The 17,196-nt window shown below is 38.8% G+C and overlaps 1 protein-coding gene across 1 annotated transcript; it reads right to left on the bottom strand.

Moving 5' to 3' along the window:
- Positions 1-402: 402 nt before the first annotated feature.
- LOC103505108 lies at positions 403-12,961 on the bottom strand (the record flags this gene model as incomplete). The annotated part of the gene is made up of 3 exons (XM_026820484.1): positions 403-420; positions 810-947; positions 12,716-12,961. Coding segments are annotated over 3 exons (402 nt in total), but the record flags the coding sequence as incomplete, so codon positions are not given.
- Positions 12,962-17,196: the final 4,235 nt, after the last annotated feature.

Here is a 17,196-nt window from a genome sequence, read left to right as displayed (position 1 = left end):
TGATAATTTTGTACGCGGAAGAATGTAATAAAATTATACCTACCTATACAGTACAGTAGGTGTAGGTACTTGTTCTAATTGTACTAGTATCCCCCTTTGTTATAGGTTCAAACAACTTTGTACTCCTTGGAAAAGAAAAGTTCCTTGGATATCATTAACCTAAACGAAAAATGTAAAAAGTGGAAGGGGGGGGGGGGATTTTCCTCCCTTCTCTTTCTCTTAATGGTGGAAATTTCAATAAATTTTATTTCTTTCCCCCGATTTGCAAAATTCCTTCTAATCAACCTCAAAAGTCGTTAGCGGCCCAACAAAGAAGGCACTTGAAGCTCAGGATAGACTGAAAAGTCCTTGTAGCTTGCGTTTATTCATACTCGTAACTAGTTCTGTGAACTGTAGACCTCACTACTCACTAGAGAACATCTGTGGGTGTTCGGAAGAACTCCTTAAGGAGAATTTTGTAAAAAAAAAAAAAGAACATCTGTGGGTGTTGGGAAGAACTCCTTAAGGAAAATTTTGTAAAAAAAAAAAAAACAGGGAAACTGTAACAGCGGAGGTTTTATTGTCCCGAAATCGAAGAGGGAAGAAGGGCAGAATAGGAGGAAGCCAGCGGGAATCGAACCCGCGACCTAGCGCTAGCGTGCTGCCTTCCAAGCAAACTAGGCTGGCTCCTACCACTTTGTAAGTCACAAAAGATCTAACCTGGTCGCAGTGACATGGGCCGTTTATTATAGCCGATTGCCCTACTTATACCAATACCAATTGCCACTTTGAAGCTTCGATCGAGCCTCGATCCCAAATTCTAATCTTACCTGGGTCAACGTTTGCTTGAAGTCAATATTGGTACGCACAGTTCTGGAGTGTATGAATTGCAAAGGTCGCACATTGTTCCCTAGAGGTGCTTTCGGCTGCTCTTCAGAACCTTGCTTGAGCCTTCGTAAAGCGTACAGCTGAAACAAAAAGAAACAAAGTAGTTTGTTTGTTTGTTTGTTTGTTTGTTTGAAATTAATTGATGTACCTAGGTAATCTAGGTATTTATACACTCTTCTTGAAGAGAAATAATTTCTTCAAGGACTATACTGGGAGAGGGTGGAGATGCCTGAATCACTATTCCACACATTTGGTTAGTGGAGATGGCAGAATCAGCATCTTGTAACTTAAACTTATGATTGCGTTCTAGTACTTCTAGTTTCTAGTAAATTTGTTAGTGAATGTGCCGCAAGCACCATCGCACATATCCCACACATTTTGTTGGTGGAGATGCATGAATCACCATTCCACACATTTCGTCAGTGGAGATGGCACAATTACCATCCCGTATTTGTGATTGTGTTCTAGTAAATTTCGTTAGTGGAGAAGCTTTAATCACGACCTCAAACGTGCTGTATGTTCGTGCTGTATGTTGCTGTATTATTTAGTGGAGACAGCTAACCTGCCGACCTTTTTGCCCATCTTTTTCAAATCCTTCACAATCATGTAAAGTAGATGTTTGGCTGTATGGCTGGGCTTTAAGGCCATTTTGTCAATACAAAAAAGTAAAAAAGGAGATATTTTTGGTATCATGACGAAAAAGGCCAAAGATTGCGTTTTAGTACTTCTAGTAAATTTGTTAGTGGATGTGCCGCAAGCACCATCGCACAGATCCCACACATTTTGCTGGAGGAGATGCCTGAATCACCATCCCACACATTTCGTTAGTGGAGATGGCACAATCACCATCCCACACTTATGATTGCGTTCTAGTAAATTTTGTTAGTGGAGATGTCTCAATCACGACCTCACAAACAACGTTCTGTATGTTCTGGCATATTATTTAGTGGAGACATCTAACCTGCCGTCCTTTTTTGCCCAATCTTTTGCAAATCCTTCACATTTAAAAAAAGTAGATTTTTGGCTGTATGGTTGGACTTTAAGGCCTTTTCGCCAACACAAAAAATAAAAAAGTAGATATTTTTCCTCATATCATGACGAAAAAGGCCAACGATCTCATTAGATTTATGGTAATGAAAGAAAAGAAGGAGGAAGGGGAGATACAGGCAAGAGTGGAGATTCCACATTTAGATATAAGTGTTCCCTCTCCTCCACCTCTTCAGCCTTCGTGATGCAACGAGGTTTCTTTTTAACCCTTTGATCTACCTGTCATCATACGAAAAACTGTACCGAGAGCAACTTCATAAAACCACGAATTTCTGAGGTCTGTTCTCACAAACTTTTGGCAATTTTTAGCCTAAATTATTTATAGATTATAGAAATAATTTGACCAGTCCAAAGTTATAATCTACTGTGTCTGAAATCCAACTCTAAAGACTGTTCACAAACTTTTGGCAATTTTTAGCCTAAATTATTTATAGATTATAGAAATAATTTGACCAGTCCAAAGTTATAATCTACTGTGTCTGGAATCCAACTCTAAAGAGCACTTTTGGCAATTTTTAGCCTAAATTATTTATAGATTATAGAAATAATTTGACCAGTCCAAAGTTATAATCTACTGTGTTTGGAATTCAACTCTAAAGACTGGACTCTCCTTTTGCTTAGCCATGTTCCTGTTCATTTTTCGTCAGCCTTTTCCAGCCAGCTCGGTCGTTCACTTCATCACCAGTTTAAAGACCGGACTAAGGGAACTGAAAACGTTCGACCAAAAGTTTCAGAAACGATTCCCGTTCAGACGGGGTCGGCATTTTTCGTCAGCCTTTTCCAGTCAGCTCGGTCGTTCACTTCATCACCAGTTTAAAGACCGGACTAAGGGAACTGAAAACGTTCGACCAAAAGTTTCAGAACCAGAAAAGTTCGTGTCTCGAAGGCTTAATAATTTTAATTCCCGTTCAGACGGGGTCGGCATTTTTCGTCAGCCTTTTCCAGTCAGCTCGGTCGTTCACTTCATCACCAGTTTAAAGACCGGACTGAGGGAACTGAAAACGTTCGACCAAAAGTTTCAGAACCAGAAAAGTTCGTGTCTCGAAGGCTTAATAATTTTGCCACTAATGAGATGCGATTTAAAACGGGAAAGCTCCGTCGTTAAGTTTGATGAGCCAGCAAATGCTTTAAGTGAAAGTGAGTGAGGAAAGAAAAAGATGCTTTGTGAGAAAAAAAAAAGATCATTTCTTTACCCACAAAGCTCTTTAAGAAATTACCCTAAAATTTTACAATGGGTAAAGCTCCGTCGTTAAGTTTGATGAGCCAGCAAATGCTTTAAGTGAAAGTGAGTGAGGAAAGAAAAAGATGCTTTGTGAGAAAAAAAAAGATCATTTCTTTACCCACAAAGCTCTTTAAGAAATTACCCTAAAATTTTACAATGGGTAGGTTAGGTTTAGAGGGAGAGGCGGGAAAGCTCCGTCGTTAAGTTTGATGAGCCAGCAAATGCTTTAAGTGAAAGTGAGTGAGGAAAGAAAAAGATGCTTTGTGAGAAAAAGAAGATCATTTCTTTACCCACAAAGCTCTTTAAGAAATTACCCTAAAATTTTACAATGGTTAGGTTTGGAGGGAGAGGCAGTTTGGGGAGGGATGAAAGGCTCAAAATAATTAACCGAGAGATTTTGTTTTTATTTTTGTTTCCGTTTCGGATGACGTGTCTGTGTTTAGTGGAGATTTTTGTTTTGCGTCAGTTCGGACTGTTTTATTGATATTTTGTCCTGAAATGTGGGCATTGATGAAGCTTGGTTTCTTCCTTTTTCTGTAGGACTCTTTAACTCTAACTAATTATTTGAAAAAGAATAGTTTTTCATCTCTCTCATTCTTAATATTCTTAAATTCTTCTTTCCCTCTTTCTGATCCTGTTCTGTTCTATTTTTCTAATACCTTTTTCTCCCTCCTTTGGCCGAGAGCGAGCACTGGTCTAAAACGGTGGTCTCATAATCGGGAGGGTGTGAGTTCGATTTCAACTGAGGCCAGGCATAGAATTTGAATAACTGGATTTTTTTAGGTTAAATCTTTTGATTTAGCTTCATTCCATTCCTGTTTTATTGATATTTTGTCCTGAAATGTGGGCATTGATGAAGCTTGGTTTCTTCCTTTTTCTGTAGGACTCTTTAACTCTAACTAGTAGGTCGGAAACTTGTTTTATTATTTGAAAAAGAATAGTTTTTCATCTCTCTTTTTTTTACTTTTAGGAATTCAGATAATTTAGCATGTGACATACCTAATACACATGTATCTGTTTTATTGATATTTTGTCCTGAAATGTGGGCATTGATGAAGCTTGGTTTCTTCCTTTTTCTGTAGGACTCTTTAACTCTAACTAGCAGGTCGGAAACTTGTTTTATTATTTGAAAAAGAATAGTTTTTCATCTCTCATTTTTTTTACTTTTAGGAATTCAGATAATTTAGCATGTGACATACCTAATATACATGTACTCAACACACAATATTCGTAACAACATTTCATATTACATCAATGGTTTTTCCACACTGTCACGGGAACGCATTTCATATCATTTGTTTTCATCATGGAGAGCGGTAAGAGACTCGGAAATTGGCCTATCTATCATCCTGACAGCCTGGTCCACCTTCTCTAACCCTACCCGGGGTGGGGTAGGAGAAGAATGAGAAGCAAGACCACTTGGAGAGTTTTTGTCATTTGTATCAATTTCGTCACGAAATATATCGGTCCTATTACATTTATACTCGTCATAGAAACTAATATGTTTTTCCTTCCCCTCCTTTTCTCTTTATCCTCTTTTTCTTCTCTCTTGTTTTGTCTTTCTGTTGTTCTTTTGCCTCCCTTTCTTACCCTCTTTATCCTGGGTGGGGTAGGAGAAGAATGAGAATCAAGACCACTTGGAGAGTTTTTGTCATTTGTATCAATTTCGTCACGAAATATATCGGTCCTACTACATTTATACTCGTCATAGAAACTAATATGTTTTTCCTTCCCCTCCTTTTCTTGTCCTCTTTATCCTCTTTTTCTTCTCTCTTGTTTTGTCTTTCTGTTGTTCTTTTGCCTCCCTTTCTTACCTTCTTTATCCCGTCACGAAATATATCGGTCCTATTACATTTATACTCGTCATAGAAACTAATATGTTTTTCCTTCCCCTCCTTTTCTTGTCCTCTTTATGCTCTTTTTCTTCTCTCTTGTTTTGTCTTTCTGTTGTTCTTTTTCCTCCCTTTCTTACCCTCTTTATCCTTTTTCCCCCTCTCTTGTTTTTTCTTCCTTTTTATCCTTTTCCCTTCCTGGTTTTCCCTTATCTTTTCCTCTATCTCCATTCGTCTCGTCCACTTTGGTTCTCTTTCTTCTCCCCTCACACTGAATTTCCCTTTTTTTCTAGTTTTCCTCTTTTCTTTGCTAGTTTAATTCTCTTCGATATGTCCTTTTTATCCTTTTCCCTTCCTGGTTTTCCCTTATCTTTTCCTCTATCTCCATTCGTCTCGTCCACTTTGGTTCTCTTTCTTCTCCTCTCACACTGAATTTCCTTTTTTTTTAGTTTTCCTCTTTTCTTTGCTAGTTTAATTCTCCTCGATATTCTCTTCCACTCAACTTTCTGAAGAGTAAAGACAGTAAATGGGAAAGAAGGAGGGAGAGAGATCTATTCCTCAATTTTTGTAGTCAAGTACATCCCTGCCTCCCTAAAGATAGAAACCCATAATTCTCCTCGATATTCTCTTCCACTCAACTTTCTGAAGAGTAAAGACAGTAAATGGGAAAGAAGGAGGGAGAGAGATCTATTCCTCGATTTTTATGGTCAAGTATATCCCTGCCTCCCTAAAGATAGAAACCCGGAAACACACTGCCCTCACGTCACTTGAGGGTAGTGTGTTTCTACCTTAATAGTATCCCACCTAGTAGGTACGGGTATATTGAATTTTATTCCTTCAATATAAATCAGTTGACCGAATTTTCTATTTGATTGAAAATAAATAAACGAACGAAGGAAAATCAATTTAATACTGATACGAATATGATACATCCTCTTGGACCCGTTATTAAATTTGTGCTGACGACAGCAAAAATTCTCCATTATAAAATTGAATGACCATTGTAATAGATTTATCTCAGTTCATTATCTATGGTAGATGTAATTTATATTTCCCTTTACCATTCTGGGAACTTGTCCTCAAAATTGGGTGGGGTAGGAGAAGAATGAGAATCAAGACCACTTGGAGAGTTTTTGTCATTTGTATCAATTTCGTCACGAAATATATCGGTCCTATTACATTTATACTCGTCATAGAAACTAATATGTTTTTCCTTCCCCTCCTTTTCTTGTCCTCTTTATCCCCTTTTTCTTCTCTCTTGTTTTGTCTTTCTGTTGTTCTTTTTCCTCCCTTTCTTACCCTCTTTATCCTTTTTCCCCCTCTCTTGTTTTTTCTTCCTTTTTATCCTTTTCCCTTCCTGGTTTTCCCTTATCTTTTCCTCTATCTCCATTCGTCTCGTCCACTTTGGTTCTCTTTCTTCTCCCCTCACACTGAATTTCCCTTTTTTTCTAGTTTTCCTCTTTTCTTTGCTAGTTTAATTCTCCTCGATATTCTCTTCCACTCAACTTTCTGAAGAGTAAAGACAGTAAATGGGAAAGAAGGAGGGAGAGAGATCTATTCCTCAATTTTTATAGTCAAGTACATCCCTGCCTCCCTAAAGATAGAAACCCGGAAACACACTGCCCTCACGTCACTTGAGGGTAGTGTGTTTCTACCTTAATAGTATCCCACCTAGTAGGTACGGGTATATTGAATTTTATTCCTTCAATATAAATCAGTTGACTGAATTTTCTATTTGATTGAAAATAAATAAACGAAGGGAAATCAATTTAATACTGATGCGAATATGATACATCCTCTTGGACCCGTTATTAAATTTGTGCTGACGACAGCAAAAATTCTCTATTATAGAATTGAATGACCATTGTAATAGATTTATCTCAGTGCATTATCTATGGTAGATGTAATTTATATTTAGGGACCCTTCCCCTTTACCATTCTGGGAACTTGTCCTCAAACTTGTTTGGACAGACGAGAAAGGGAAATGGGAAAATTGATTTATTTATTACTCTTCATAAAATTCGAAACTCGTTTTTGGACATGGATTGGGGATCTCCACTTGAATTGGAAAATGAGTACACAAGGTAGATGGTAAATAGAAACCATTCTAGGAATTGAGAAGGGGCAATTGCATTGTATTTCCATGAAAAGGGTTAGTACAGGCTACAGGACTTTGTATATGTATATCTGTGAGAAATGTATGGTTCGAATGGTTTCAGCTGAATTTCCTTTAGGAATGGGCCACTATTTATTTTTACTTTCTATGACTTTTTTGTGGGGGACTTCTCTTTCCTCCCTCCTCTACTCCCCCTCACTCCTTTTTATTTCTTCCCCTCTTCTCCTCTTCCTCATAATTATCTTCTCTTCCTTCTCCCTCATCATCCCTATCACTTTCTCTCCCCTCTATCTTTCTACTTCCCCTCACCTCCTCCTTCCTCACTTTTTTATCCTCTCGCCTCTCCATGCTATTCTTCTCCTCTCCCCTCACTCCTTTTCTCCTTCTTATTCGCTCACCCCTCCCCTTCTCTTCTCCCCCACTACCTATTGACTAGTGTTAATTTCACACCGTTATTGTCATTCTAACAGGTCTCGCCTCTCCTTGCTATTCTTCTCCTCTCCCCTCACTCCTTTTCTCCTTCTTATTCGCTCACCCCTCCCCTTCTCTTCTCCCCCACCACCCATTGACTAGTGCTAATTTCACAGTTCACACCGTTATTGTCATTCTAACAGGATAGTTACGGCGTCAGGGGGAAGACTCTACATCATATTATACATATACGTAATTGCCAGAGATAACACAGTCTATGCCCTCATCATCCCTATCACTTTCTCTCCCCTCTATCTTTCTACTTCCCCTCACCTCCTCCTTCCTCACTTTTTTATCCTCTCGCCTCTGCTTGCTATTCTTCTCCTCTCCCCTCACTCCTTTTCTCCTTCTTATTCGCTCACCCCTCCCCTTCTCTTCCCCCCCACCCATTGACTAGTGTTAATTTCACACCGTTATTGTCATTCTGACAGGATATATAGTTACGGCGTCAGGGGAAGGACTCTACATCATATACATATAATTGCCAGAGATAACACAGTCTATGACTTGTCTGGAAATAATAATAATAATAGAGAGGGTAGGTGTAGGAAGTTATGGTGTAGGGACTAGGTCAGTGGTTCCCAAACTATTTGCCATCACGGCACTCTTTTTAAGATTTTACTTTTCCTGCGGCACCCCCCCTCATATTAGGATGAACAAAAACAGAAGACAAAATAAAATTTATTTTTCTTTATATGTTTTATCAGAATGTTCTATAACCTTTCATTTTTTCCCCTTCCCGAAATCTCGCGGCACCCAGTTTGGGAACCACTGTACTATTAGGTAGATAGGTAGGCATCTACTGGGAAAGGTATGGTAGGTAGGTAGGTACTGGGTCAGCACAAGAGCTTCGAAAAAGTCTGGATTTTTGGCTGATGGCTTTCTCCTAACCTGTCCTCCTTCTCTCTTCGCTTCCGGGACCATAAGACCTTAGCAGTTACAGTTTCTTTATCAAACCTCTTGAAAAAAAGTCTGGAAAAGATTTAATTTGGAGAGACCTTTTTTTCGACAGAATTTTCCACCCACATTTCACCAGACACATTTCGTTCCATCAGTCATCATCAGAAAATCCAAGTACATCCTTCCTGGCACAACAAAAGCTCCAGTTATCTCCGCTAAAAGCACAATTTGTCAAATTTGGGGTTCTCCTCTGTATATCACTCTTGACATTTGCAAATGAATCTTTGTTATAAACGGGAAATATTCAGAGGCTTCTGTCAACATCTTGAATTACAGGGATGTGTGTGGTCATGTTTGACGGAATCAAGTGAGATTTCAGTTTCAAATCGACTATTTTACATTAATTTTTTATGTTTCTATCACCTATGTATCTACGTTTGTACGTATACATATGTTTCTTTCACCATTACTCCCGAACGGTAATTCCGATTTTGATTAAACTTGGGAAACATTTCCCATTTTATGTAGGTAACAGAACATTGTTAACATTTTAACACAAATTTGAACATTTTGAACTATAAAGTAATTGAAAAAAAAAGGAAAATTTCTCAATAAATTTTGATCCTGATCAGGCATTTGAGGGCATTTTACCGTTTTTTGCACCCTGTATATGCTTTTCCTTTTCATTTTGAGTTTCAAATCGACCATTTTACATTTAGATTTTTTTTTTTTTTTTTTAGGTATTTACATGTACGAGTATGTATGGTAGGTACGTATACATAAATTATGTTTCTTTCACCATTACTCTTGGACGGTAAGTCCGATTTTGATTAAACTTGCAAACATGTTCAGGACACAAAAGAAATTTTCTCAATGAATTTTGATCCTCGTCAGGCATTTTGGGGCACCGTTTTACTTTTGTTTCACCCTGTATACGTTTTTCCTTTTCATCTTTCTCCTCTCTCCCTTTCTCCCTATCCTTCCGTGTCTTTCTCCCTCCACCCTTTTTAAGATTCTACTTTTCCTGCGGCACCCCACCTCATATTAGGATGAACAAAAGCAGAAGAAAAAATATAATTTATTTTTCTTTATATGTTTTATTCAGAATGTTCTATCAAAATATCATTTTACGGGTTTTAATCTATTCAACCTTTCATTTTTTTCCCCTTCCCCGAAATCTCGCGGCACCCAGTTTGGGAACTACTGTACGAGGTAGATAGGTAGGCATCTACTGGGAAAGGGGGAAGGTATGGTATGGTAGGTAGGTAGGTACTAGGCACAACAATCTAGAGACCACTTTGCCTAATGAACTTGTGCATATTTAATGCAATTCAGAGGTTTTTGCGTATTGCATTTTTTTTTTTTTTTTTACTTACAGTCCTACTCTGCTAAAAAGTAGAAACTGACTAATCGTATGTAGTTTTGTAGTAGGTACTTTTTTTTACTAACACAATCAATTGTAAGTACCTAAGTATTGTTTATTTTTTGGATGAAAATATACAAAATTGATCGATTGGATCATTAGGGAAAAATCTAGTGACATCCTTTCCACGCAACGTTGTTTGTTCAGATAATAAAAAGAGAGAGGGAGACGGAGAGCCGAGCACAAAGGAAAAGGGGAAGAAGAAAATGGAGAGGAAAAAATAAATAACAAGAAAAGACACAGAGAAAAGCGGAAAATCTGTGTGTTTTTTTCGCCTTCTTTTCCTCTTTCTGGCGTCTAAATACGTACAGGGAAAGATTCGAAAAGGCAACATAGATTCTAGACAAAAAATTGGTTTTCATAGCGAATAGCTTCCTAGTGACCCAAAAATCTACCTGGTAGTGAGTGGCTGGCCTAGGCAAGCACCGCTTTCCTTCCTGTCTACGGTTTTTTCTCACCTTCCCCTCCAAAGGTGCCCTATTTCACCAGTAACCGAAAATCGTAAGTGATTGTTCAACCTGTATTTTAAGACCACCAGCAGATTGACATATGGCTATACGAATTGTATTTTCCTCTCGGAAACTTCCCCCTTCTAAAGGGACGATTTACCTTTCTGAAGCTCATTTCCCTTCTTTCAGCTTGGTAGCGCCTGTGCTAAATGATTGGAAATCCAACATGGTGCGGAGAGGGGAAATGGTTCATAGTGAGAATTTAAATTTCCCTTTGGAAAGTCCCACGATACGCCACTAGGTAGGGGGATTTATAACGAATTGGTTAGGGGGAATTTTTGTTACCGAGAGGAAATCTGTGGGGATTTTCCCGTAGCACGGTGTGTTTCCCCCCTCGAACTTTTTCTTTATTTTTCTCCCCTCTTGTCTTTCTTTCTCTCTCTCTCTCTCTCTCTCTCTCTCTCTCTCTTCCTCTTTCTCTCTCTCTCTTCCTCTTTCTCTCTCTCTCTTCCTCTTTCTCTCTCTTTCTTTCTCTTTCTCTTTCCCTATCTCTCTCTCGGTTTTATTTTCTCACCATCGAGTTTATTTTGTAGAGACGAATGTTTGGTTATTCTCCTTCTTCTTTCTTCTCTATCCTCCTTTTCCCTTTCTACAAGCTATAGGTGAATTTTATTTTTAAAATTTAAATACCTAACCATGTGGGTGTAAGGACTTACCCGTACATATTGACCTACTTTATAAACTCCAAATCCTTCTAAGAAACTGAGGATGGGAGTTTTAACATACATTTCGTTAATTATATTTTGCCTCCAGCTATAGGTGAATTTATTTTTAAAATTTAAATACCTAACCTACTTCATAAACTCCAAATCCTTCTAAGAAACTGAGGATGGGAGTTTTAACATACATTTCGTTATTTATAGTTTGCCTTCAATCAAAAGTGTCAGGCATAATCATCGCGAAATTTAAGTTTTAGGTCAACACAAGAGCTTCGAAAAAGTCTGGATTTTTGGCTGATGGCTTTCTCCTAACCTGTCCTCCTTCTCTCTTCGCTTCCGGGACGATAAGACCTTAGCAGTTACAGTTTCTCTTGGCTGATGGCTTTCTCCTAACCTGTCCTCCTTCTCTCTTCGCTTCCGGGACGATAAGACCTTAGCAGTTACAGTTTCTCTATCAAATCTCTTGGAAAAAAAAGTCTAGAAAAGATTTAATTTGGAGAGACCTTTTTTCGACAGAATTTTCCACCCACATTTCACCAGACACATTTCGTTCCATCAGTCATCATCAGAAAATCCGAGTACATCCTTCCTGGCACAACAAAAGCTCCAGTTATCTCCGCTAAAAGCACAATTTGTCAAATTTGGGGTTCTCCTCTGTATATCACTCTTGACATTTGCAAATGAATCTTTGTTATAAACGGGGAATATTCAGGTTTCTGTCAACATCTTGAATTACAGGGATGTGTGTGATCATGTTTGACCAAATCAAGTGAGATTTGAGTTTCAAATCGACTATTTTACATTAATTTTTTATGTATCTATCACCTATGTATGTATGTATGTAGGTACGTTTGTATACGTATACATATGTTTCTTTCACCATTACTCTCGAACGGTAATTTTGATTAAACTTGGGAAACATTTCCATTTTATGTAGGTACCTAACAGAACATTGTTAACATTTTAACACACATTTGAACATTTTGAACTATAAAGTAATTGAAAAAAAAGGAAAATTTCTCAATAAATGTTGATCCTGATCAAGCATTTGAGGGCATTTTACCGTTTTTTGCACCCTGTATATGCTTTTCCTTTTCATCTTTCTTCTCTCTCTCTCCCTTTCTTCATCTTTCTCCTTCCATGTATTCTTCTTCTTTCTCCTCTCTTTCCCTTTATCCACCTCTCTCCCTTTCTCTATTTCCTTCCGTCTCCTGTCTTCTGTTATTATTCTTGATTCAGATTTGATATATTAGAGGTGCTAAGTGCTTGTATTAGCGTAATGTAAGCTTGTGTTACGTTACCCCCATATTCTGGTAATACAATGTACTTAGCTCATTCACAATACATTGGTGTAGCGGTATTCAGTGACGGATTACAGGACATTTTGTGAATGTGAAGTAGATATCTCTCTCTTACTCGTTTGCTTTATCCGCTTCTCATATGACAAACGTAATCCCCTCATGTTAACCCACTAGGATATCCATGCCATCTTATACTTTAGGTTTAACGTCACCGTAATACTGCTAAGGTTTTTAGCTTTTTAGTTAAGGAGGTTTTACCCGCTTTTCAGCAACAAGCCTCATTAACCTCACCTAGCTTAATTAGGGCCGTGAAAAGCAGCACGTGATTGCCCAGATGGCCATCCGGATAGAACGTTAAGTAAAAGGACCCGTGATATCATCGGCTGCAGCAGAATTTGGTGTCTGTCTCCATCGATGGAGGTCGCAAAAGTTCCACAACTCTCTATCTTAAGCATCTCCAGGTTCTTCCAGTGACTTTTACAAGGTGGACCTCCCACCTCATTGCTGATCTTCCAGCAAAAGAACTCTACATAATTATACACAATACCCTGGGGCTTATGTTGCGCCTCCGACATATTGTGGTAAAGTTCTGCGTTGTATCCGTACAGCTGAATCTGAAACCAGAGGGAATCAAAACGGTGATTTTAATGTAGCTTGTAAAAGAGAGAAACAATAAAATTTATTGACGGAATGCCCAAAGTATGGGTTGCCAAAGAAGGAGGCCACATCTCTATGGATTGAAAAGGCTGTTATTATAAGAACAGATAATATAGAACTGTAACAACAGAGTTCTTATCATCCCGAAATGGACACGTTAGGAGAAAGTCAGCCGTTTCGAGAACACTGAGAACATTACCTTCTCTTGAGGACAATAGGTTCGCACCGGGCAGAAATCAAACTCGCAACCTAGCGCTTACAAGCTAGGAGCGCCAGCTTCCAGGCTTTCGTTGTTTTAGGTTTGAGGCTTTGCAAAAGTTCAAGACTGTATTCAACACCTCTCTAACCAAATTGAAAGTTGTTCAGGAGGAACTTTTCAAATAAATTCCCTCTCTTCCCTCAGGATTTCTGAAGAAGGAGGCCACATCTCTATGGATTGAAAAGGCTGTTATTATAAGAACAGATAATATAGAACTGTAACAACAGAGTTCTTATCATCTCGAAATGGACACGTTAGGAGAAAGTCAGCCGTTTCGAGAACACTGAGAACATACCTTCTCTTGAGGACAATAGGTTCGCTCCGGGCAGAAATCTAACTCGCAACCTAGCGCTTACAAGCTAGGAGCGCCAGCTTCAAAGCTTTAGTTGTTTTAGGTTTCAGGCTTTGCAAAAGTTCAAGACTGTATTCAACACCTTTCTAACCAAATTGAAAGTTGTTCGGGAGGAACTTTTCAAATAAATTCCCTCTCTTCCCTCAGGATTTCTGGATTTTCTTTTTTTCAATACTTCTGAAAAACATTTTCATTATATTTTTTTCCACCGTTTTAATTTTATTACTGTCTTTTATTCTTCCATATATTTTATTTTATGATAATGAGGTTACAGGAAAAAATAAAAGAGGTCTTATCCTCTCTTTTTATTATTTTACTTTTATTCTTCAGTTACGACTTTATTATAAAAGTTCTCGGTTTTTCCTGCTGTCGTATTTATCATTCTCAATTTGAACTCAGGGATGATAATTCAGTCAATGAGACTAGTCTTGGAATAGTCAGGGTCTGAAGGTCCTCTACCTTGAGCCTTCTATGGTTGCTATATCACGTAGAGTACGTCGAAAATATTCCTTCAATGGACAACAGTCACAACACGAGGAACTTCGCTAAAAAATCCTTCAGGGGCATTTCATTTCATTCTCCAAAACTCTCAAAAAAGAAATCTAATACACAAAGGAAAAATTTGGGCAAAAATAGGATAGGATAGGATGATGGGAAGGAAAATCCTTCAGTTACGACTTTATTATAAAAGTTCTCGGTTTTTCCTGCTGTCGTATTTATCATTCTCAATTTGAACTCAGGGATGATAATTCACACTCGTATTTACGAACAAGAATGATCGTTCTTAGATCAGTCTCAAGTCAAAATTGACCAATCAAATGCCTTGAGACTATGCTTAGCACGAACTTAAGAGCCAGCATTTTGTTCATAAATATGGGCGTCAGTCAATGAGACTAGTCTTGGAATAGTCAGGGTCTGAAGGTCCTCTACCTTGAGCCTTCTACTTTGGTTGCTATATCACGTAGAGTACGTCGAAAATGTTCCTTCAATGGACAACAGTCACAACACGAGGAACTTGGCTAAAAAATCCTTCAGGAGTATTTCATTTCGTCTCCAAAACTCTCAAAAAAAAAGAAATCTAATCTAATACACAAAGGAAAAATTTGGGCAAAAATAGGATAGGAGGAGGATGAGGAGAAGGAAAATGTGAAAATATATCACGTAGAGTACGTCGAAAATGTTCCTTCAATGGACAACAGTCACAACACGAGGAACTTGGCTAAAAAATCCTTCAGCTTCAGGGGTATTTCATTTCGTCTCCAAAACTCTCAAAAAAGAAATCTAATACACAAAGGAAAAATTTTGGGCAAAAATAGAATAGGATAGGATGATGGGAAGGAAAATCTGAAAATTGTGTTTGAAGTGATTTTAAGCATAAACGTTCGAAGCTTTTTAGAAGGATGTGACTTGAAGGCTTGCGATGGCACTTATATGTCTTTTGAAAGTTTATACAAGCCGATATTACATTTCTAATATTTTCATCCCTTCTCTCTCTCTCTCTCTCTCTCTCTCTCTCTTACTCGTTTGCTTTATCCGCTTCTCATATGACAAACGTAATCCCCTCATGTTAACCCACTAGAATATCCATGCCATCTTATACTTTGGGTTTAACGTCACCGTAATACTGCTAAGGTTTTTAGCTTTTTGGTTCAGGAGGTTTTACCCGCTATTCAGCAACAAGCCTCATTAACCTCGCCTAGCTTAATTAGGGCCGTGAAAAGCAGCACGTGATTGCCCAGATGGCCATCCGGATAGAACGTTAAGCAAAAGGACTCTACCTTTACCTTGATGGACCTTCGGCTGCAGCAGAATTTCTCTCTCTCTCTCTCTCTCTCTCTCTCTTACTCGTTTGCTTTATCCGCTTCTCATATGACAAACGTAATCCCCTCATGTTAACCCACGAGTATATCCGTGCCATCTTATATTTTGGCTTTAACATCATTGTATAACTACTAAGGTAAAGGTTTTTGTTAAGGAGGTTTTACCCGCCATTCAGCAACAAGCCTCATTAACCTCACCTAGCTTAATTAGGGCCGTGAAAAGCTGAAAAGACAGCAGCACCTGATTGCCCAGATGGCCATCCGGATAGAGCGTTAGGCAAAAGGACTCTACCTTTACCTTGATGGACCCGTGATATCATCGGCTGCAGCAGAATCTGCTATCTGTCTCCATCGTGGCAGGTCGCAAAAGTTCCACTACTCTCTATCTTAAGCATCTCCAGGTTCTTCCAGTGACTTTCGCAAGGGGGTCCTCCCATCTCATTGCTGATCTTCCAGCAAAAGAACTCTACATAATTATAATTCCTCGAAAGTCAGCCTTAGCATGGGAAAATTGCTGATCTTCCAGCAAAAGAACTCTACATAATTATAATTCCTTGAAAGTCAGCCTTAGCATGGGAAAAAAACACATTTCCAGTATTGCTGATCTTCCAGCAAAAGAACTCTACATAATTATAATTCCTTGAAAGTCAGCCTTAGCATGGGAAAAAAACACATTTCCAGTTTAAAAGAACTCTGTCTTCCTGCCTTCTTCAAAGGGTTAAAAGTTGAGCTTTTGTGTGTTGACAGAGGAAAGATCCTCTCAGCTACCTTTCTGATGCCGTCATCGCAGCAAATTCAACTAAATCCCTGAATTTTTCTGCTCCTGTAATCATTTTTTATCGTTGACAGATATTTGCGTTTTTTTGCTCTCCTTCAAGCATCTTCTCTTTTCTGTGCGACAGGGTGTCAAATGACCTGGAATTCTTCTTTGGGAGTCAGCGTGCCAGCGGCGATAGCACGTTCAATGTACCAGTTCCCAATGATGCGTCATCGCAGCAAATTCAACTAAATCCCTGAATTTTTCTGCTCCTGTAATCATTTTTTATCGTTGACAGATATTTGCGTTTTTTGCTCTCCTTCAAGCATCTTCTCTTTTCTGTGCGACAGGGTGTCAAATGACCTGGATTTCTTCTTTGGGAGTCAGCGTGCCAGCGGTGATAGCACGTTCAACGTACCAGTTCCCAATGGATCACTGAAGTTAGGTAACGTTGCACGTGGTTGGTACCCGGATGGGTGACCAGCTGGGCAACCGGGTGGTTTTCCCCAGCCCACTCAGGCTAGGTGAAGTTAATGTGAGGAGAAAGGTAGCTTGTTGTTGTTGGCGAATGGAGGATAAAATTTGGGTGACCAGCTGGGCAACCGGGTGGTTTTCCCCAGCCCACTCAGGCTAGGTGAAGTTAATGTGAGGAGAAAGGTAGCTTGTTGTTGGCGAATGGAGAGTAAAGGCCTCGTCACTAAAAACCTTAGCAGTTATACAGAGACGTTCAAACCCTAACAGAAGGTCTGCTCATCTGTTGAGACACCCTGTTTCTAAATCCCTTGCAGATGTTCAACGATTATGAGCTGAAAGTATTTTGTCTTCAGATTTAGCGTTGCTAATGCAAGAAACATTGGAAAAAACGGAAAGTAAAGATGAAAAGAAAGAGGATCACAAGGAAATAACAATAAATCTCTCAGTTACTTTTTCCCTTTCTCCCACTCTCTTTCTCCCCTCCCTCCATCATTCTCTTCCTCTCACTCTCCCTTTCTCTCCTTTTACTC

Source organism: Diaphorina citri, unplaced genomic scaffold, assembly GCF_000475195.1.
Source record: "Diaphorina citri unplaced genomic scaffold, Diaci psyllid genome assembly version 1.1 scaffold151, whole genome shotgun sequence".
Lineage (NCBI taxonomy): Eukaryota > Metazoa > Arthropoda > Insecta > Hemiptera > Psyllidae > Diaphorina > Diaphorina citri.
The sequence above is the reverse complement of the archived record's forward strand: the minus strand, read 5'-3'. Positions and strand labels throughout refer to the sequence as shown.